The 24446-nt window shown below is 33.4% G+C and overlaps 1 protein-coding gene across 3 annotated transcripts in view; it reads right to left on the minus strand.

Annotated features, from left to right (window-relative positions):
- The window catches only part of CSMD3 (CUB and Sushi multiple domains 3), a 585002-nt gene that overhangs the window by 470637 nt on the left and 89919 nt on the right, over window positions 1-24446 (minus strand). For all 3 annotated transcript variants that reach the window (XM_053983153.1, XM_053983147.1, XM_053983136.1), the window contains exon 3: window positions 3991-4103. In XM_053983153.1, the coding sequence (XP_053839128.1) occupies window positions 3991-4103 (113 nt within the window). The remainder of the gene's footprint in view (window positions 1-3990; window positions 4104-24446) is intronic.

The following is a 24446-nucleotide window of genomic DNA, read 5'->3' on the forward strand; positions in this document are numbered from 1 at the left end:
TATTAAGACCATTTCATTACTTATACAGTGTCTGATAATTCAGTTTTATACCTCAGCTTTAAAATTATGTGCAGCAGTACAAACTAGATAAAGTATATTTCATACCACTATTAGAAATATTTACAATTCACTCCTGAGCATTCAGAGTTTTCACTATAAGGAAAATTCTATATATTAAATTTTTCTATTCATTGCCATGGCCAATAGGATAACACAAAAATGTCCATCATATTTAAGTTGAATAAAGACTGCCATAAATTCTAGCAATCCATTTCTTAATGAAGCCAATGATTTTAGCAATGTCAGCTACCTGTTTAAGAGCTGTGAAATACCACAGTGAGAACAGAAGGAAGCACTGTTCAACGCAGGACTAGGTCCACTGAATCCCCTTTGCTGTGTAGCCAAGCTGCTACGCTGCTTTCTTTCTCAGCAGCTGTATTTCCCCTCCCGAACTCTCCGTGAATAAAGCTGCTTATGTATCTTAGGATAACAGGAAATGGAAAAGTGCATCAAACTCTTCTATTCCAAAACCAAATTATCCCACAAGAAATAAAATAAAGGGCACAGCTACACTGTATTTAGCTTAAATTATCAAATAGGAGATTAAGTATAGCATTCCTTCTCCAGATATTAATACCTATACATGTTTTAGAGAGCTTGAAAGTTACTAAAAAACCTCCCCAGAAACCTCTCCAGAAAAAAATAGAAAAACAGGCACAGAATCAGCAGACTCAGAACTTCCGATTTCTCACTCCAACCAGCAATGCTGTGTTACTAGACAGTGATAAAATTAGTTCCAGGGTATTTTTAAAATCCATCCTTAATTTTTAGTGTGCCTCACCATTTACTGTTGTTACTGTAAATAAAGTCTATTACGTTTGAGTAATCTGTTCCAGTTTTCTCTCATGAAGTAATTTTTCTTCAGCGATATCGTGCTGTATGGAGAGGTATGTTTATCAGATTTGTTCTTTTCTGAATAATAAAGAAGCTGAACATGAAGAAGTTTGTGTGTAATGGTACCAAAGATAACTCAAATATGCCACTTGACATAAAGGAAAGAAAAAGGGGGTAAGAAGAAGAGAAAGAAGGAGAGAAGAATGGAGGGACACAGATTGCAGTCTGAGGCATATGATATTGATGTTTAGCAGGCCAGAGTTGATATTTTGTGGTCTATAGAGCACTTGGTTTGACTGAATGCAATTGGAGTGGCTTACATATGGTGGCCAAGAATAATCTTTCTATTAATGATATAATTTTATATCTTTTCATAAGCATTTTTATTCTCAGGAGATCACAAAACAAATATGTTCCTATCTGTTATGATCAAGAAAGTCCACCATAGATTCATATTTCCCACAGAATCTGTCAGTTACTCTAGAGTTTCTTGTCAACTTTCAGCTCAACTGCAAATTTCTCAAGAGGATGAGAAGTTACTAAAATAGATGTTTAGAGGCTTTGTTTATTTTATGTTTTTCTCTAAATAGTGAACAGTAATGGATTCCATGTAACCATCTACCTATGTAATCTATTTCAAAGCATCTCAAAAGTGTTTTAAATTATCTCTGATTATGAAAGGTATGTTCCTTCTTTTTCAAATTGCAACTGGATCTAATCCATTCAGATGTATGTCACTACTTCTCATCCTATCCTCTCATGCTACCTCTATCATTTTGCTTTATTGCAATGACAGGCTGCTAATCATTTCTATCTTAAATTTCAAATTACATATCCATAATGAAGCTTTAAATTATGAGGCCTGATATTTAAGGGTACTAAGTATGCAGACGTTTCATCAAGAAGCTAAAAAGGAGCTACTGGGCAATCAAAATTATTGAAAACTGGGTACTAGGCAGAACCAGATCTTACAATGTTGATTGCAGGGTTATACATGTTCACAAAGAGTACAAGAACAGAAATGGAAATTGTCCTGATGTGATTATCATTTAAATACATCTATTCCCTCACATCAAGGAAAGAGGCATTAAATGAATGTAATGTAATGAGTTTTCATTTCTTTGCTATCTAGGTATAAAGAGGATAGCTTCATATGAAGTCAGAAAAAAACAAGTATTCCAAGAAAAATTCACTGACTGAATGAAGTTACCTTGATTCAGGTCTTAAAACTGTAGGTCTGGCTGTAGTAAGGGAGACTCTATTGAACTAAAACTCTGGTATCCAGCCTAACAGTTTTGAAAATTCCTAATTTCACAGAATAAAACATCAGTTTCAAAAAAGGTGAACTTGAAAAAGTTCAAGGCAATAAGTTTATGTTTTGTTCTAAAATGCTGATTTCTGTGATTGTAGGTAAAATTTCCCCAGACTTCATACTGACCTAGGAGCTCAAGTTCTATTAATCAGCATGCTATTTTCACCTAGAAAGGAACTATGTGAGGGGTCAGTCATATGTGCAAGCTGAAGTCTATAGCTGATCTTCCAATTTAGTCTTTATTTTCTGTCATAGCTGAGATGCATAGTATGTTGTATGTTAGCATTCGCAGTGCAAAATCTTTCAGTAAATTGTTTATAAGGACAGATGATACCATAGATAATGAATTCAATTAATGCATGAGAAGCATATAATTTGCATAATTAAAAATTCATAGGAATTTCATAGTGCATTTTAATATAACAGTTTTAATTATGCTGCTGATGAACGGAGTTACCAAATGCTTGAAAAATTAACAGACTGCAGAGTAGCTATAATCTAGACAAAACCACTTACATATAGCCTGAATTTCTCTTTTATGTGCAACACACCCCCCCCCCAAAATATAGAGTTTAATAATTTCAGCTATTTTGCCTAATAACTCAAGGAACAAGAGGGAACTGAAAGTTATTTTATGTTTTTCATTTCATATCTTGGTATATATGAGGGAATTTCTATATGAAATAGAATTCTAATGCATCATACCTGAAGGTAAATGATATCAACAGCTGAAGACATTTTACTACAGAGTGATTCTGGACTGTATTTTTACAGCAGCCTTCATTGCATTACCAATTTTTGGATAGTTTTCTAGCTATCAAAGTGTTACTCAGCAGGTTACTTTCTCAGAGATTAGTTTTTGTTGCAGATGGGACCAAGTAGGGTACAACAATGGCCTCAGAACTGCTCCAGGCAGTTTACTATAGCTCCGGCTTTGCAGACAGAGACACTTCATGGGAATAGAAAAATCAAGTGTCTTTACACCGAGTGTCCTTAAAAAAAAGTGTGTGTGGGGGGGGGGGGGGGGAGGAATCCAAAAATGAAAAACCCCAAAAACAAAACATTATAGCAAAGAAAAAAAGACAACAGTTTCTGTTTATATTTTATAAAAACTTGTTAGAGTTCCTAGTCCCTGATACCAAGAAGTGGGTTTAAAAAATGAATGCATGATATAAACCAAGTCTTCAAACACTACTATACTGAATTTGATCATAAACAAGATCCTTCCTGGAATGTATATATACAATACTGTGAACTTCTGGACTTCAGGAATACATGTTCCAGCTCATTAACTTTGGTGTCCGTGTGAAAACTAAAGACAATTGTGAAAACTGCAACAGAGAAATAGCTTTATGTAAATTCAGAGACCTGAGTCAGCATTTTTCCTGTGCAAGCATATGAGAAGGCTTCCATCCATAAAATTTGCAGATGCCACTATCCAGTGAAATTCAAGACTAACTAGTAATTGACATCAATTTGAATAAGCATGTGTCAGAAGGACCAGAACAATAACAATTGCTCAATAATAATTCAGTTTTTCAGAATTAAAATAACTTGTTAGAGATCATAAAGTAATTGTGTCTGGATGGGACTATAGATTGTAGAGTTCTAAATATTTTGGTTTGAGGTATGACTATGCATCTGTGAATGATTACATGAAAAGCAAATATAGAAACTTGGATAAGGTTATATATGTGTATTTTTCTATATTTCTGTGGCATGTTTAGTTTTTTTATGTATAGAGATCAGAGGGAAAAAATCAGAATATTTTGTAAATATCTTACCTTCATAGTAAACTTTAAACCCGTGAGCACTAACTGCAAAGTCACTTGTCAAGCGAAGTGAAAATACAGATTTTGTACTTGTCACAGGTGGAGGAAGATGAAATCCTGTTAACCTAAGAAACAAAAAAAGCACAATTCATGGTTACTTGTCTGGAAAATAAAACTGTGTGGGACAGATGGCTGTTCCCAATAGTATTTAATCATGGAAAGGACAACTGTCTTAAAAGTATGTAGCTTGCATTACTTGAAAAAATTATTTTATATAGTAAATGAGGAATTAATAGAAAATTTGACTGTCTTTGATGGAAACTATACTTAGTATAGATTATAGTAAGATGTAGAAACTGGACTTAAAAACAGTTCAGATTAGCAGTAGCTGAAAAAATAAAACAACCAAAGAAATCACAATACACCAGACAATTTAGACTCTTCGGGGTTATGTTAAAAAATGTATTGCACTATATGTCCTACACAGGTTTCTGGTCAAATTTGTAGTAGCTGATTTTTTCCACAGTAATATGATGAAAGAACAGGACCATAATTCACTTTAATGAGGGAATTTTGTATTATTTAAACTGTGCACTTTGGCCTCTGAGAAGAAATTTTTAATTTCAACTCGAAGAGCAGCGTCATTGTGAAATAATAAATCCATATAAAAAGCTCTCTTGAAAGGAATTACTGGGTCATTAAGGTTTGCAGTTTTGTCATTGGTATGTTTGGTTTTGTTTTGTTATATTAAAACCGCTGCATTTGAGACACAAATAAAGGAAAATTTTTTGTGTACTCACTACTGCTGATAAGCTCTGCTGATACTCATTTCTACATGCTCAATTGATGTACATATGACAAGTCTTAACTTCCTCAGTTTTAGGAGAATAACCTCCTCAGGATTCATATCAGACCAACAAAGCCCATAATATTTAACAGTAAAAAATGTGTAAAGAACAAATTGAAGAATTCAGCTGTGTACACACACCAGTGAAATCTAGACATACCTTTGGAACCCACTTAGCCATGTGTGGTGAATTGTGTAGCAGATGGGATGATATATTTTATTAATAATCGAGATTAAAATTATTTTCATGTGTTTTTTAGATAAGCCCTTATTTTACATTTTACTTTGAATTTAGATCAGCAGAAAAATGTAGGTCAAAAGGGACCTGTAGAGGTCACATAGTCCAACCTACTGTTCAACATGGGTTAAAAACAGAGTTAATCCAGGTTGCTCAATATTTACATTTTCCCTTTTAATTGTTAGAACAAATTCACGGTGATTTTTTGTTTGCTAGGGTTTTTTGGGTTTGGTTTAGTTTTTTTGTTTTGGTTTGCTTTTATTAATGCAGCTATATATATATGCAGCTACATAGGGTGGTCTTTAGCACACTTTAGGAAATATGTAAACTCTGATAATTTTGCTGGAAGAGATGGCATATTTTTGATTTTGCTTGATGTAGGAACAAACGTCAATGACATTTACTGACTTTTTAATACATTTACTGCTGTTTATTCTGAAATTCAGTCTCTTCTGAAATTTCAACTTAACTGATAAGTTATGTCCTGCCATTATCAGCATTTCTAGTCTCATTCAGAGAAGGATATAGAGTGATGAGAAGCCCAGAATTCAAAAGGTCAGGAAATTATTTGCTAAAACATGCTGTAATTGCAATATTAGCATTTATGTAATGTTTTACTTATTTTTAGCTTTAAGACACCTTTAGATGAGTTCTATATAGTGTACCAGTAATTCACCATGAAGATTATTTGCTGTGGGGATCATAAAAAGTTTTATATTTTTCTTTCATCTCTATGTATTTGGTGTCCTTAACAGATACTGCAAATTGAAGGGTATTATATTGATAATTTTTCTTAAGCAATTCATTTTTTCTTAAGCAATCTTTGGAAAATGAAACAAAATTTAAAAGAAAAACACCTCCTCAGTACACTAGTCAATTTATGCCATGTTATAGTCATGACAGATATGAAAGTCAAATGATAATAGTACTCACATCACATAACCATGAAAATGAAAAACATGAAAAAAAGAAGAAAAGGCCCCCAAAGAAGTATATATTCACATATTTATATGCAGGTCCTTAGAGTGCATATTTAGAAAACTGTTCTTTGTTTTGTCATTGGTATCTTTATGAATAATATCATTAAAACAAGATTAAAGAACTTATGTTAATATGAAAAGATGGAGAATTATGTACAGAATATTTATGATTTAGGAAATGCTTTTTTTATTTGATGAGGAGGGTATATTTTTGTTCTATTAATAGAAAAAGGAAATAAAATGCTCACATCTCCCAAACAGGCGTATGCATAATTTTTTTAATAAGTCAATATCAGTGCATTTTTTCTAATAGATTGGTCATCAACCAATAAATAACTTAATTAATTGGTTAGCATCAATACTTTAAAATAAGCTGGCCTAATGTAAAACCGAACAAATAATTAGAATAAAAGTCACAGTAGGTAGTTTTATATAGATACTCACCTGGTATCTATATATGTACTCAATGATTTAAAAGAATTCTGGGTATAAACATATACCCAGCAAAAAAGAAATACACAGTTATCCCAAAGATGGGTAGTGGATTTTTAAAATGAACACATATGTTACTAGCATAGTAAACATTACAGCCCCTGATGCAAAACAGATCATTATAAGAGCTGTTGGATGCCATTTAGCTTTCAGCAGTGGGCCTTTTATAACCATCATTATGTTGCATTTAGTCAAAAAGGATAAGCTTGTTTCTTTAATTTGGTTGCTACACTTAAGTTGATATGAAAAAATTCAAAGGTGATATTTTTGGTTTAGTGGATGCAAAATTAATCAAAAATTTTGATAAATAAAAATTCAATATGCAAATATCACTCAGTAAAATATTACAGATTTTTAGAAAGAACTTTAATGAAATTCATATTGAATACTTGAGCATTATCCATTAGGTACAAAAGGATATTGACCTCAGAGCTTATCTGTATGTTAAAATCTACAAACTTACTAACTTACTCTACAAGCTAGAATAGTTTTCATTGCCTTTTAAAATGAAACATAGCAAGCACATCATAACTGCAGGACAGAGATGGCAGGTAAGCAGTAAAATACCTGTAAGATAATGTATGGGCATAGATCTGATTGTCATTTATTCAGATCAGTCTCAATGTCCAACTAAATGTTAAACAATTAAATGTCTAACTCAGTACTCTGGTAAAATTGAAACTTTAGGTGGAAAAATTATGCAAAATAAGCAGTCATCTCGTTAAGCAGATTTCATATGCATATTATACACATCTAAAATTTAAATTTCCTCTAGCAGCTGAAGTTTTTTTTATCTACAACAGTTTTCCATCTTACATTGCATTTGCATATCTCATTCCATTTGTATCAACTTTTTCAAATTTAAAATACCTAATGGAGTTATTCAGGTAATTCTCTATTGCTGTTTTAGATACTGTGAGATATTTGAAACATCAGCCCAGAGTTGGTAGGTATGACATTGTACCACCATGAGATCCATGTGCTTCTGGAGAGATGGAGGCCAGGCAAAACGTGCCTACATCTTTTGCTAGGCTCCTCAATAATTCCTTTATAGTCTACCACTTTGGCAGAAAAAAAATACATGGCAGATGTTCTTTCTCTCTCTCTCTCTCTCTCTCTCTCCTTTTTTTTTTTTTTTTTTTTTTTTGGGGGGGGGATTATCTGTTCCTTTTCTTCTTTCCCTTTTTGATTTTGGAGGTGTTCTCTGACCTCATTAAGAGATCCCATAAGTACCTGATACTGGCTTGGTAGCCATAGGAACTAAAAGACAATGTCTATTTTTTTCTGTTTCAACTCTTAAAAACCCAAATTTTCTATTGTGACCTTCTGCTTGAGTATTTGATTTTGATGATGCAGTTTAGCTACAGAGTGTTATCAAACAGAGAACAGTGATATAAATTTGTAACTGCATATGAATGAATATATTTGCTTTTTTCTTTCTGATGTGTCTAACAAGCTTGCCAGGCACCTAACACCCACAGGAAATGGACACATTATGTATGTAGTGCAAGGCTACAGATGTTTCTGGGAGCATAGGAAAAGGTAAAGGTATTTTTATTTATTCAACTTTTCCGTGTCAGAAAGACCAGATCCTGAAAAATTTATTGTATATAGAAATTCTAAAACTCCAGTAGTAAATATAGTGAAATTAAAGCTATCATTTGGAGACACAATATGTATTCAGAATTTATATATTACTTGCATGCAAAACTACAATGCAATGTAGTTTCAGTATCATGAATCTGGCAATGTTTTTGCAATCATCTCAGAGGATAAGAATGGAGAACAGAAACACCCGTTGCTTTGGAACCAGAGAAAAAGACATATGAGATATGTAATTAAATTACTCCATGTAGACCCAAGACTGAGGAGAAGAAAATAATCACCATCATACTCTGTGATAAAGAATTAGTCTTGCTGGTTGTTTGCCATAACTACCTCATGGTGTCATATTTATCCTCCCAAAGAAAACCAAAGTGGCTTAGGATCCAAATGGACATAAAAAGCACCACAGACCACTACCAGAAAAAAAAAAAAAAAAAAAAGAGGTATATTCCAGTAGAATTCTGTACAATTTTAACTGCATATTTTTTAATAATTAATTGCTTTGAATATGAGTATTAGTAATATTGTAGGCAGATTAATAATAATAGCTGTTATAGTCACCACTATATTTTTATTTGTTAAGACGTCTTGGTGAAATAAGACAGATTTTGTTTGAGTCCTCAGATGTCTCTAAGTACTCAGCGTGCAAGTGCATACAATTTCTTGATGTACAAATAAAGTGGCTAAAGGATGTCTCTTTACAGGTGAGAGACTAGTTTTGAAGGAATCTGTGTCATGTGCTTTCTGATGCCATCCTCATTTATTTTTTCAGTAATGGAAAAAGTCAAATGGAGTCTGAAACAAAACATTGTCGTATGTACACATGAAATTTTAAATATTCTTTCAATATTAATTAAAATACAATAAATCAATTCTGGGCAGTAGAGATAATGTTTGAACCTAAATTTTTAGTAATATTTTTTGGCATTGTAAATTATTGCAAATTACATAATTATTTTCTTTCAAACGTGTAATTTACAGAGTGTGTCCCTGTGTCTCTTCTTCCTGTACTATATTCTGCCACATGTTATAGATTAAAAAAGAAGGCACCTATATTAAACAGTTGAATCTGTTTTCATTTTCTAAGTATATTTTAAAACACTACTACTCCAAGAGTAATTATAAACTCTCTATTTTAATCTCTCCCACCCTCTCTTCTCAATCACATATGACATAATTTTAAAATTACAAATCATCTCAGATTTGTGGTTTCCAAGACTTTAGAGTTCTGACTGGAAATTTCTGTAGTTTGATCAATCATTTGTTTTCTGCTTTTACTGTGGTCCTTGTGATAAAACTTAAATCATATATCACTTTAAGCTGCATGCTGAACTTTAAACTCATCAGCCCTTGAGGAAGACCAGTTCCCAGCTTCAGAATGTAAATAGAGCAATCATTTCATAACTGCAAAGTTAAAATTATGGAAAGAAACCTTGATTAGTCATATAAAAGTGCTCCTAGATAAATTGTTTACTTGAGACTGTGATGTGGCCAATAAGATGACTGTGTTTCCTCTTCGCTTGTGTGATATTTGCTGTTTGACATTGATTATGCTTTTAAATTTTATGCTTTTTTTTTACATGTATTTTAACAGCTCTTTGTATTGTTTTGTTTTCTTTTCAGGTTCACAAGATTCTAGCTTTTCTACAGTGTCTTAGTTATTTCCAAAGAAAATACAGTTCCTCAGGAATATTTCCACTTAGATTGGATAGTATCTGAAGAAATTCACCAAAAAAGTTTAAGTGAATAGCAGTCTCACTTGATCTCAATAAATTTTTTTATTGGGTCAAAGAAATTTTATAGCAGGAAGAGTTTTAGTCTAATCTGAAAGGTGAAAGAAATGTTTGTCCCTAATTTATGTAGAATGATGCAGAAACATAAAACATGTTAACATGCCAAGTTATTGTAACTTTGACTGTAAAATTAAAAAGAGTATCAAAGCCTATACATTCTCACTGTTAGTTTGATCTTCAAATAACTGTTTATTCTTCTGAAAAGGAGAAGATAGATTCTGAAAAAGAATATGCATAATAAGCACAATCCTAAGTATAAAATAAAAGTAGGTAAAATAAACTGTTGTATAATAACATTGAGAATCTTCCCCACAAGTAAAGGAAAACTTTCTGAAGACAACAGAAATTTTGTTCTGCATTTAGCAGTTTACCAGAAACTGAAATATCTGATATTTTCAAATAACAGATAAAATACTTCTATTTTTTTTATTTTACATGAATGTAACTTTTATTTTCCTTCCACTACGAAATTTTGGTTTTAATGTTACATATTTAAGTTGATAATCTTCAAAAAATATTATTCTAAAATCCATAGCACATATACAAATGAAGCTTCCTCATCAGTGTTTTTTTTTTAAGCTAGCTATAATCCTTCTACCAGTCATTTTATTTGCTGGTTTGTCCAGTAACTTGCTATCTGTTATTTATGCAGATAGTACCAGTCAACACTCAGCAAATAAATACATCTTGAATTTAGTTAGGTACTACTGGGGCTTGGTTTTGTTGGACCACATACTGATGAATCCATTATTAGCTGCTGGAGTCCTGTCTGTGTGATTTTTGTATTCATCAAACTTCTATTAATTTTCTAAGTAGCAGATGATTAGATTTAATATCTGACTAGCCTGATGCTATGCTCATTCAATTTCAAATTTAGTGAGATCTTTTGCCTGCCAGATACTTGTTTAACATTTTCCCACTAGCTCTAATTATTATTAAAAAAAAAAAAAAAAAAAGCCCTCAACAGAAGGGTTTTCTTCTCTAAGATAAAAGCATGATCTTCTCACCCAATTTGCTGCTGCATTTGCTGTGGCCAGCACATACTCACCTAAAATAACAATATTCTTCAGTATTTTTTTTCTAGATGCAATTTTGTTTTCATCTAATACTCATCAAATATTTGGTTCTGAGAACCATATCCCCTTATTTCTACATGTCATGGCATTTTCTTATTTTTAATAACAATATTAATGAAAATATATGATTACTTAATAAAGTATGGATTTTAAATATTGAATGTATCAAATTTGGCATCCCATATTTTAGTTGTTAATTTTTCTGGTTGCCCTCTTTAATGGGAATGCAAAATCTAGCATCTCTTTCAGTCTGTTCTGTGATCTATTGTTTTTTCCTGTGTCACTTCCATAATAATTCATCAGATATGTAAGCACCTGTGCTGATTTTGACTGGGGCAGAGTTAATTCTCTGCACACTGATTAATATGGGCTATATTTTGTGTTTGTGCTGAAAACAGTGTGAAAATACAGGGATGCTTTTATTCCTGCTGGGCAGTGCCTTTGCTGCTTCCCGCACTGCCACACTGGCGAGCGGGCTGGGAGCGAATGGGAAGCTGGGAGGAAACACAGCCGGGACAGCTGACTCCAAACGACCCGAGGGATATCCCATACCACAGGGTGTCTTGCTCATCATATGAAGCTGGGGAAGAAGAAGGAAGGAGAGATGTTTGGAATGATGACATTTGTTTTCCCAAGTCACCATTACTCCTCATGGGGCCCTGCTCTCCTGGAGGTGGCTGCTTGACTGCCTGAGGGTGAATTAAGTCCTTGTTTTGCTTTGCTTGTGTGCGTGGCTTTGGATTTCCCTAATAAACTGTCTTTGTCTCAGACTATGCGTTTTATCACTTTTACTCTTCCATTTCTCTTCCTCTTCCTACTGGTGGTGGAGTGAGGGAGTGCCTGTGTGGTGCTTAGCTGCCTGCTGGGGTTAAACCACAACAGACTCTCTGATCTCTAAACAGCAAAATGAGCATCTACCAGTAGAAAGTTCAAAAGCTCTGAAAACTAAGCAGCAATAGCAGCTGTCTATAAATGGTAGTCAACAGAAAAGCTAAGAAAAACACGGTAATATGCTTTTAAAAATTAAGTTATGTATTTCACTACCGAAAAATGATGAAACAAAATATCTTCTATGTCATTAAATACATTATTTAAATATCAACAATGCTTTTAAGTATACAAAAAAGTAATCAATAAATTCTTTTTAAAAGTAAAGTCACCTACAACTGTTAACTGCAAATATCTTTGCTTTTGAACAAAACCTTTAAAGTGGTCCAGAACATATTTACCTATGCTTCTCCTCCTTCTCAGAAATCCATATTCCATACACAAATACATACAGATAATTCAGTTTGAAGTACATGTCATGCTATTGAATTTCTATATCAAATTCCACAGCCTAGTTCTTGAGATGCAGCTCTAATGATTTCAGCATTTTTTTACTGTCTCCATATCCACTGTAAAGTAGCATGAGTGCCACCAAAAGAAAGGAGATTTTTTCACTCCTATTATGTTTTTCCCTTGCACATCACCAAAATTACATTAATCATCCCAAATAAATAATTAGAAAAGTTCTCATGTTGAAAATATGAAAAATATATATGAAACTGTAGAAAGATTACTTGGATGCAAAAAATATTTAAAATATTTATTTCACAGCACTAGATAAGAGGATATCAAACAAAGCAGGGGCAGGTCTGAGGTCAAAACAATTTGTTCAGGGCCTTATACAGTTAGGTCCTGAAAATCTGCAAGGAAGGAGGTGTCTCAGCCTTCTGGGCAGTCAGATCCAGTCCTTAACTGTTCAAGAGACACACTATATCAGATTTAAATTATTCTGTGTGATAATAGCCTCTGTCATCTGACCTAAGTGACCACAGGAGAGAGAACCTTGAAATTCTAACATGCTTAGTCTGATGGCACATACCAAAGTCAGAAAGTGTTGTTCCTCAAGTGATTGAAAAGGCACAAATAATTAGATACCAGGATTCAGGCTTGTTTTAAAAGCCTTAATCTCTGTAGAGAATTCTTTTTCACAGTCCTTATGATAAATAAAGTCATAGAAGCATAGAAACCTTTGGGTTGTAAGACACCTTCAAGGGTCATCTAGTCCAAGTCCTTTATGATAAGCAGAGACATATTCAACTAGAGGATGCTGCTCAGCGCCCCATCCAAACTTACCTTGAATATTTCCAGGGATGGGACATTTACCACTTCTCTGGGCAATCTAGCCCACTGTTTCACCACCCTCACTGTAAAAAATTTCTTCATTATATCTAGTATGAATCTAACCCCTTTTAGTTTAAATCCATTAACCTTTGTCCTACCACTACAGGCCCTACTGAGAATCTGTTCCTGTCTTAAAAGCCTCCCCTAAGTATTGAAAAATCACAATAAGGTGTCCCTGGAACCTCTAACTGAGGGGAGGGGAAAAACACCCAACTCTTTGTTAATACTACCACTATTTATTTATTATATTAATTTTACAAGAGTATTTCTACATCAAGTAGATGTACAAAGTGGATCTGGTACTGCATTGATTGCCAGTTGAGGGAGTAATTGTCCCACATTATTCTGTACTGGTGTGGCCTCAGCTTGAGTACCATGTGCAGTTTTGGGGACCACAATAGAAGGAGGATATAAATCTATTAGAGAGAGCATCTAAAGGAGGGAAGCAAAGATGCTGAAGGGCCTTGACGAGAAGCCGTATGGGGAGTGACTGAGGTCACTTGGTCTGTTCAGCCTGGAGAAAGGGAGACTGAGGGGAGACCTCATGACCGTCTACAACTTCCTCATGAGAGGAAGAGGAGGGACAGACCCTGGTCTCTCTCTGTGGTGACCAGTGACAGGACCCAAGGGAACACAATGATTCCATTATTCTACTTGCACACAAAAGCATCCTTCTTTCCTTAGTTTATAGTATATGTTTGGGGTGAGTTTTCTTAGTTACTTTTAATTTTTTTTTCCTTTTCTAGATAGAAAATACATGCTTTTCTGAAATGAAAAGAAAAGAAGTTTTACATTTTTTAAAAAAGACAGTGTTTTAATATTAGTACACCACAATATTTCTTAAAGCAAAATAACACTGTTTACATCTTAGATATGAAATAAAGTTTCTGAAGATTTGAGAATTGTGTAATCTGATGATAGCATCAACAATATTTCCATGATTGTATCTTTCTGATGACTCTTCCAACTGCCAGAGTAAAATTAATCTCCCATTAAGTCTTCCATGCTTTGGCCTTTTCTCACATCCATGTTTTATGCACCCACCTATGCAAACATGCCTTTTTGAGCTTTGAGCAGAAAAGACCATATCCTAATAGCAAGTTCAAAAAATCACAAGGGTCAAAATGTCTGCAAACATTAGTAGCTAATCCAAGTGAGGATCAAACAAACTCCAAAAGAATTCTGATTATTTGGATCACACAGTCACCCATGATGGTGATCAATCACTCACTTTTTATATATGCACACTTATTAATTCAACTGAAAAGTGTCAAACTAAAACTGGTAAGATGAAATTCAATTACCTTGTTGAACTAGTTGTTCAATTAATCCAAAGGTTTAAAAGCATTCAGAAAGGGTTTAGACATATAACTAATAAGTAAATTGAGATTTCAGCAATATATCACTGATAGAATTGCTAAAGCAATTAATGGGATATGAAAATCCCATAATTCAAGAAATCAATCAATTTTTAGGCAGTGAATTAAACTGAGGCTCTGTAATGTGTAAATTTCATGTGTACATTGGGTTCTAGTGTAAAGGTAACATCTCCTTGTCTATGTCTTGATCCAGGAATTTTTTCATCTTATTTTCTCTAGCTGTCTTGCTGTTGAAGGGGAGTGACGGAGTGGCTGATGGGCATCTGGCAGCCAGCCAAAGTCAACCCAGCACAATCTCTAATGTTTTTCTTACACATCAATTCAGAACAAACATCTTTTAAATCACAGGAATGTGTTAGAAAAGGATAACACTTATCTACTGAGTAATAGACAATTAAGTTAAATTCTCTTTAGGGTTTATGTTTCTGGATGTGCTTGTGTGCATTCATGTGTACATGTTGAGAAGTTAATAAAGGTGTTGAATTGCAGTTGAGAGGATCGCAAGATTGGACCGCAACATCTTGGTAAAATTCAGCTTATTTCTGGTCTTTCAAATTTCTTTCTAAAGAAACAGTTGCTTAGTCATTGAATCAGAATGAAAGAAAATCAAAGGCTTCCTTAAGAGTATTCCAATTAAAATATTAATAGGAGTAACTCCTACAATATTTATATGTCTTTTAAATTGGTTTAAAATAAATAAACAGAATTTAATAGTCTATAGAACAAAGCAAACTTGATTGAGCAGAAGTGGTCAACTAGATTCAAGTTTTACTCTCATTGAAAATAGTAATAAAAATTTGCTTTGTTCAACAAGCCATTAACAAATTGACATATGATTTATGAACTAATTTATTTTTTGTCAAATGATAATTTTTCCTTGTCAAAATGCAAAACTTCTCATGCAATCTATTATTTTAAAATAATGATCATAAGTCAAGGCTGAACTTTGTTAATTGAACAGCTGCTTTAAACTAAACAATAAAGTACTCATCAGGTTCTGGTATGATCATTATATTCTGTAAAAAACATGCTTCTAAAACCTGCCATCATCCATTATCAGTGTAAAACTTTTGTTATATAACTCTCCACTCTTTTCTATCATCAGAAATGAAACAGATTTTATAAATCATTATCTTTTCTAAAGCATTCAATTTGTTTTAGGACGTAAAACTATCAAGAATAACTTCAAATGATAAGAAGAACCAGATATTGCAGTACCATACAAATAGTATTTAAAAATCTGTAGGATGTGGATTTGCTGGCTTCTTGGTGAGAAAAACTGTTAAGAACAAAACATATCAAGACAATAACCTTTAGAGAATTTGAAAGCATCCTAGGTCCTTAAAGTAACTAGAATTAAAACAGAAAAAAATTAAGCAAGCAGTACATATCTTTAACCTTGAGCATCCAGAACATTGTGACAATATAGTTTACTGTCCTCATCTTAAAGCTGGGTGAAGATCTTTGGTACATTTTAGCAGATCTTGGAGCTTTCAAAGTACCAAAGGAGAGGAACCTGCTCCTTCCAATTTTCCCAGAGCTTTAACACTGACTTCACACTGGTTCTAGTCATTTGCACCCTTCTCTCTGAATTTATTTAACCACCCTGATGAAGAATTATTGCTTTAAAAATAAACCTGAGTCAATTCAGTTAGCAAAGGGAAGCATAACCTCAAAGCGGTATGCCTGATGCCTGCTGGAGCCAATGGATAAAAAGAGAAGGATCACACAGCCAAAGTCAGAGGGACTCAGGAGATGGGCTTGCTTCTGTGAGTGACAACAAGCTCTTAGATGAGTTGGACTATCTTTTGTAACTTTGCCTTAATGTGTGAAAATAGCACAATATGGAAAGGAGAGATGCCATATTTTGCTTCTCACCATTGTAGGTGCCAGGAACTTCCAGAACAGCTTCAACTTAAACTAAATATTCTGTATCACTTTGGAATTCATCCATGAGCAAAAGGCTTGTGACATTATCACCACACTCTTTATTCTGTTCTGGTATAGAGATAAATTTGTAGTAGCAGGCCATGTAAAAAAAGGACCATCTATATGTATATATTTCAGAATCTATGATTTTAATATGAAAAATTCAGTATTTTAAAACAGAATAATGGCAACAAATAGAATAAAACCAACCAATTCATCAGCTAAATTAGCTGCAATATCTAAAAAAAAACAAGCAAACAAAAAACTCCAGGGATTTTATTTCATTAATTTTCTTCCAGAAAACTTTCACTGAGTCAGAAACAACTTACTTTTCTCAGAGGCCCCTGTTCACTTTAGAGGAGAACATAGAAGGAGAGTATGCCAGAAAGAGCAAGAGAGGGAAGAGAGGGTGCTAGAATAAGGGTGTCTCTCCTCTAACACTGGGTATGTCTATCTTTATACTTAGAGGTCTGGAGCCGATGATGTTTTAAGACAGAGCCTGAATCCACTGCAGAGAGGAAATAAGTATGAATAAAGTCTCTCTTTTTGACTACTGCGATAAGAAATTAAACTCTGAATTTCTCTGAAATGCCCTTGGGGTTTGGGTAGGTAAAAAAGTAACAAAACAAACAATCAAATTAAACACAAATTAGAAGAAAAGAAAAACAGGTTATAATGGAAAATATTTTACATTTACACATCTAAAATTCTGGAAAAGACAGATCTAGGAAAAATGGTTGTGGCACTTGAGGTGCTTTTTATCCATCAAACCAGAAATGTGACCCTATAATTGCAGCAGCTTCCTGCTACGACCTCAAGCAGTCGAGCACCAGCTAACACTGCCTTTGTGAGGCCGAGTCCGCCACGTGAGCAGGCACTCCAGCGTAATGGCGTCTGCCTCCCTGATGGCGTGGAGCGCCACGGCATGGGTAACGCAGCTTTGGTAGCTTCACACTGAGAGGAAGCGAAGGGACGAGAGAAGGACATTTGTTTGCTGGTCCAAAAACTTTTATTCCCCCATGTGTGGAAGGATGCTCTCTAGACTGAATGCTGAACAAATGCCGGCAGATGAAGAACTTGCAACAGATTAAGTAGGGGTTGGGTGGACAGGGGTGGAAACCTGGCTTGTCCTATGGGGACAAATGATAGGGGAGTGACATCAAATATAACAACCTTTGTTAACATAACAGAGGTAGGCACAGTGTTCTGGGACAAATAGAAGTGCAAAGGTGGGGTGATTGATGCAGAACTTTCATGAAGAAGCAGGGAGTGATTACAAGATTGACACTAGTCTGGGAGTGAGCAAACCTTGACTGACAGAACCATGTAAGGAGAAAACTGGGAGAAGTGAGAAGATTGACAGGTCTGAGTGGCAGGAGCTCCCATGGTAAACAACTTGGAGCAAACCACTGTGAGGGAAAATAGGGGAGTACAGGGAACAAACCTAACTAACATTAATAAAATCCCTGACTAAATCAACCCAACCTACAACATATAATGATCTTTACAAATGCAGTGAAATAAAGGGTTTAAAGTAATGTACCTATTACACAGGTACTGTTTATATTCTATATAAGCATAAATAATAAAAACATGTAATTTTCATTCTCCTATAAGGTAAATTATTTATTTTATATTTATTACTACATATGAAATACTGTAGAAAAACTTATAGCAGGAAAATGAAAAGCATTTTTTAAGAAAAGAATACTTGAGTTTAAAATAGAAGATAAGGTCCCACTTGAAAGGGAAAAAAAATCTAAATTAAAAATTTGGACTTGGAAAACATAGAAAATATTACAGAAGTTTGTCAGGTACCTTACTCTAACCTCCACTTTTCATAATCTTCTAATAACTGATTGAACATAGATGCGATACTTCCAAAATGAACAAAGAAATACTATCATAATTTCAGAAGAGATTTTAAAAGATTCTGTTACTTTTGCTGAAATCAGACAAGAAAATGCAACTAGTGTTTGTCTTTGTATTTAGGAGTGGATAATAGCTACGGGCACATAAAATGCACATCTGTAAACAGTTATTGGACTGACAGGTTTGCAAATAGCATTTGCCTTTTAATAAAAGGCATAAATAAAAATAAAGTTATAATAGAAATATGAGTCCACTTAGCTGAACTCTTTTGCAATCATCAAAGGATAGGTTGTCTGTGCTGTCTTGATTCCACATTAGAGCCATGTTGACTGACAGTAACAGAATCAGATAGTGGAGAAAACAAGACTTTTGAAAGGAAACAATTGTTACTGCACACAGGATATCTCACAAAGAAGAACAGTTGGCTACCGACATTTCATACCAAAATAAAGAGTTAGAGTTGTTACTTTTTAGTACTGTATCTGATAAAGAAATAAAAAGCCTATGTAGAAAGTTTAAAACTTTTCCATTTTCCTTGTATTTTATGGATCTATGCTTTAAAAAATGCTACATGTAACTTCTTCAAACCACAGCATCACATAATACAAAGTGAGAAATAAGATCAAAATTATTCCTCTAACAACCCCTTTAACAAGGCATAAAGTGAATAGGGGTTTTAGGACATTCAAAGTTGGTCTTGCTTTGAACACTTCTTGAAATGTTTACCTTTTAATTCAATATCAAGAGTAACTGTGCACTACTCTAAACAGCAATCTAAAAAAAACACTTTGTTTAAGAAAACATTTTTTTTTACTAAAAAATCCCAACCAAACATAAAGCACAATAAATAAATTTGTGTGCAGAAGCTTATAATTATTTTTTTTAAAAAAAGTAACTCATGTTTATTATTTGACTTCTTCATGGCTTGATATCAGCTAAAAATTTTCTTACAGCTGCACCTCATAAAACACTGTTAAGAACCATATATATCTGAAACACATTAGCATAATAATGAAACCTGGTGCTACAGTATATGGATCAATAACGTAGTGCAGTTCTATATAACAAAATGTTTAGACAAAATCCTATGACTGGGAAAAAATCCAAACAAACGAGACTTAATTTCCCTAGGCAACCATCAAGAAAACCTGAGATACAGAAAGATTAAATCTACTTCACCCGAAAGATAGGGGAAGAGAAAAGGTTTAAAAACTCTACATAAAATTGTCGAATCATGTCGAATGCAATTCCAACTTTCAATATAGCCAAAGCTGAAAGCCTACCAGCATATTTCTAATTACAGGTGCAAACACTATGAAAGAAAGAGAAACTGGTCTGGAGTTTTGTAGTTGAGAGATTTTTGTAATTTTGTAATTTTAGTAATTTAGTTGAAATCCTGGGAAAAAAAGGTGTTGTTAAAAAAAAAATATTCACAGAGAGAACTGAAAATGGGAAATGGTTGTCAGAAAAGAAAATTATGTGACAATGATTAATTAAGGTGGTCTTAGAAAGGTAGGATAGAAATGGGTAAAATAATTTTACAGAGGAGTGTGAAATGGAATGAAATAAGAGAGAAATTTTAGAAAATAGTTTGATAGTGAAAGTAATATTATGAAAAGAGGAAGTTGCAAATCCATTCAGTACTTATTTTTCATGCAAAACCATAGTCAAATCCATAGGTTTTTTTTAACATCAGAAAAGCAAGATATCTCCATTTTAATTTTATTTTCCTTCCCTATAAGCAGAATTGTAGAATTTATAACACACATAAAGATAATGAGACTTGTCCATTGTATTTATATGTGGAAATAGTACTTTTTTGTAATACTTAATATAGTCTTTCATTTGGGGAAAAAACTAACTGATTTACGTAGTGGATAATATTATTTTTTATATTTCTTTGTATTTTGGACAGTCAAGATGTTTAATTGATTTTTAATTTTTTTACATGTGTGTTTGTGGGCATGAAGGACTTTTTAAAGTATTTTTTCAATTCTTTATTTAAATATATTTTCACTTCCAATATTCATTTGAAATCACTGAGGAAATAAAAATAATTAATAGAAACAATTATAGCCATGATTCTTTTTCACATGGACTGGAATATCAGGCTTACAATGCATCTAGGCAAAAGATATTTTTACAATCAGCAGTATTCAAATGGCTATGAAATGAATTACCTTGATTAGCATATCAGTGTGTTTTTGCTTTTTTCATCCAGATTATATTTATAGACGTGGATTATCAAGTACTCTATAATGAAGGCAGTAACCTAAGAAATTACTTAGCTTCAAATTAGGCAAAAAACCCCAAACACTACTTTGACTTAATTCCAGATTTTGCCATGGTAGAAAACATGTGTCAGTGGTTTCTGTTTGAAAATTATGTCCTTTAGCACTTACTGTTTCCTTCAAACTGTATGAATATTTTTGGAATTGCGGACAACTACTTTCCAAATGACAATAGAAATACTGCAATATATGAAAATCTACAGTACAGAAAAAAACTAAAAATACAGTTGTTGTCAACACTCATGATGTTGACATTTTGGCGTGTGCACAGTTCCTTTTAGGAGTACATGGGTCTGCTATGCCCTTCACTGCATCTCCTCTCATTCCTCTCATATCTCACTAATGTGAGATCTCACTAAAACATTTCTCAGTTTTGTATGGATCATTTGCTAGATCATATACATCATCACACTAGGCCCTCTTCATTTCAATTTTTCCAGTACCCAATATTCCACACAAATATATGAGCTCAGTTCTTTCTATATAGATGCTGTTTACTCTAGAGATGCTCTCTAATCAATAACCTTAATCACCTTGTAAAAAAGTGCTAGAGAAATCTCCACCTGCAGACTTGAGCAATAGAAGTCATTTGTTTCTTTCAAATCATAGTATAGAATGACCAGCATTTGTCTAAGGAAAGATTCCTCTTTTATAGTATTAGAAAATCTCAGTTAAACTTAGTCTACTAATATAATTTTATCATGGCAGATATATGAAAGGTGTCAGCAAGAATAGTAAATCTGCTTTACCTTAAAGGAACTTCTAATATTATTTAAAACTAGATACAATACACATTCATTTCCATGCACAGCTTGTTTCATATTATAAGGCAGCAACATTTAATGAGGAAAATTATCTCAGTTCTTTGTAGATATGTTACAGATGTATAGAAGCTAATTTTTTTATACATCTCAAAAACTAGATGTGTACGATGTATTTTTTACAATGCAAGATAGATGCATATTGGATCATATAAGAAAAGTGTATAATTTCATGGCTGAATTTGTAAATCCTAATGAAAAAGACATTTCTGCATAACTATCTGTGTTGCTACATTTAGGTCCTAAAAACTTGCACTGACTACAGAAGAACTGACATCAGAATTGGAGATTTTTTTATGCTACTAACCCTTAGAAAGGATCTCTGGAAGGTTTTTTTGTTTTTTTTTTTTTGCTTTTTGGCATTGTTTTTTTGTTTTGGTGTTTTTTTGGTTTTTTTTTTTTTTTGTGTGTGTTGTTTGGTTGTTTTTTTGTGGTGCTTGTGTGTGTGTGTGTGTTTTTCTGGTTTTTTTTTTTTTGGTTCAGGTTTTTTTGGTACGCAGTCTCTCGTCCATATCAATATATTCAGGGATTTACAGTATATTATTGACATTAATTTGTTCTTAAATTCCAGGCATCAAAACAATTTGAATGATAAAACATTCACTTCAAATTGTGCAATGTAACATAATCTATAGGAGTCACTTTTCAGCAATAAGGAATCACAATCACAATGTAATACAGGTATCAGAGAGACAGAGAGAAAAGTTCTCCAGGTAAAGCCATATGCCTGATGTTCTTTCTAATTAGTGTATATATAAATACACACACACAAAGATATATTTGCACAAAACCTCAAAGGATTCTTTTGGCTTTCTTCAGACATACCAGTTAAAATAGAATGCCTTTCTTCAGAGGTAATAGAAATAGTGTATTAATACAGGAACCAATTGTACAGAGTTTAGTTTAGTAGCAATATATGGTTGTTCCAGATATATTCTGATTCAGTTATCAACTTTATAAGGTATTTTTATTGATATTGTCACTGCAACAATACAAGGTGAATTTAACAGCTGGTTGAAGAGTTACCTTTCTGTCATGTAAACAGGTCTAACAGTTAGACAACCCTGTAATAGAATCATACTTTCCCGAAGACAATAACTTTCTGGACAAGACTATTATTGTGATCATTCTTTTCCTTTTTATAACTGAAACATAGATGAAAAACTAATGGCCACAGAGAGTGCTGGTAGGCTGTGTTACAGTGTGTATAAATGACCTCCAAAACAAAAATCAGCTTTTCTTCCTAGGTTGTTTCAAATGCCATGAAGCAATTTAGCAACACAAAGAAAAGTGAATAAGTAAAATTTTTGTTTCTCAGAAATGAGCATACTCACCTCACTATAAAACTGGCAACTGCACTCTTCATATATAGGTGGTTACCAGTTTAAATTAATTACCAGTTTACCCAAAGAAGACAGATAATAAATCTCAAAGAGGTTTTTTTATATTATATGAGAAGTAAACAAGCTAGTCCAATATCCATCAGTCAATTCAAAGCAGCCAAACTGGCCATCCAGTTCAGAGAAAGATATCCAATGGAAAGCTGATAATGGGAAAGTCTCTTCTACAGTCAGTTACTAGAAAGTTACCTCCACCTACAAATAAAGATGAAATTTTAGTTGGTTGCTTGGGTTTCATTTAGTTTGGCTTGGTTTGGTTTTGGGTTTGGTTTTTAAAACTTACCACTCAACTTTAGATTTCCTTTCTAGCTAACTATGTTTTTCAAAACCAGCAAAAATGTTGGCTTCTCTGTAGTAATGTAAGCATAAATTCAAGTGACAAGTGGCACCTTGTCCAGACAAGCACATTCTTTTATCAGTTTTAATTATCTACCTTTCTCTCTCTATCAGTGTCTAGACTTTTAACATCATATAAAAATATTCCTAAGAGTACAGAACAATTGATATGTTCTTTCAGCTTTGCATTTATAAGCAGAGTGCAAAAAATTTTATTGCTTCAATGTATTTTTTTCTTAAAGCAAACTTTTCAGATTTAAATAAACCCTCTCTGTTTAAATGCTTTGTCTACTCAGAATCCATCTCAGAGCTGAGTATCTGTTTACCAATACATTTAATTCTGTTGCATTTCTTTCAATTATCTGTTTCTCTTATCTACAGGTTTTGCTGTATTTATTATTGTGTCCCTACCAATTTTCAGTTCAAGATTCCAAATATCTTCTGTTCACACTGTATTTCTTTATTTTGCAGGATTTATTTTGGTTGGTTGTGGAGTGAAAATTTTCCTAGTAAGAATCATTTAGTTCTGTTACCTATCTCATAGTTTTCCACTTTGCTGGTTCCTTCTTTCCTTTTTTAATGCCCTTTGTTCTCTCCTTCATCTCCTTTGGTATTTGTTCCTGTTGCTTTCTGTACCCTTATCTACTCATTGGTCTTTGTCTAGGATTTTTACCTTTTTTATTTTCTCTTTGTTTGTGGCAGGAGAGTATAATCCATTTGGTTTTGTTCACTAGTCCCTAAATTCTCAAATGAAATTCCTTTCTCTCTTCTCTTTCCAGGCAAATAATGGAGAAATCTAAACAACCATGGAGCAGCTGAAATAAAAATCACTGTGATAAGAGACTTGAAGTTGTTTCCAAAGTGGAGAATCCCTAATTTGATCCTAATCAGCTGACAGTATCTCCTCTAGTTGAAAATTTGGGCAGGAAGTGAACCGTGATGAAAGAAAAATGTGTATTCTTAGGGCATAATAAACAGTCTGAGCTGAAAAAAAATCAGAGCTACAGTTGCTAATGGAAACTTTTTGAGGTACAGTACAATACTGGAAACTTTTTGAGGTACAGTACTTTTTGAGGTACAATGATTAATTGTCTCCCTATCAACAAGTCCTGGTCTACATCAATATCTGAAAAGATGTAAACAGGAGAGTGAAAAAGAAAGCTCTGTAATTTTCAATTGTCAATGTTAGTGGTGAATGAAGACTGCAAATATTCCACTCTGACATGTCTTAAAGCCCTAA

This window comes from Vidua macroura, chromosome 1 (genome assembly GCF_024509145.1).
Source record: "Vidua macroura isolate BioBank_ID:100142 chromosome 1, ASM2450914v1, whole genome shotgun sequence".
Lineage (NCBI taxonomy): Eukaryota > Metazoa > Chordata > Aves > Passeriformes > Viduidae > Vidua > Vidua macroura.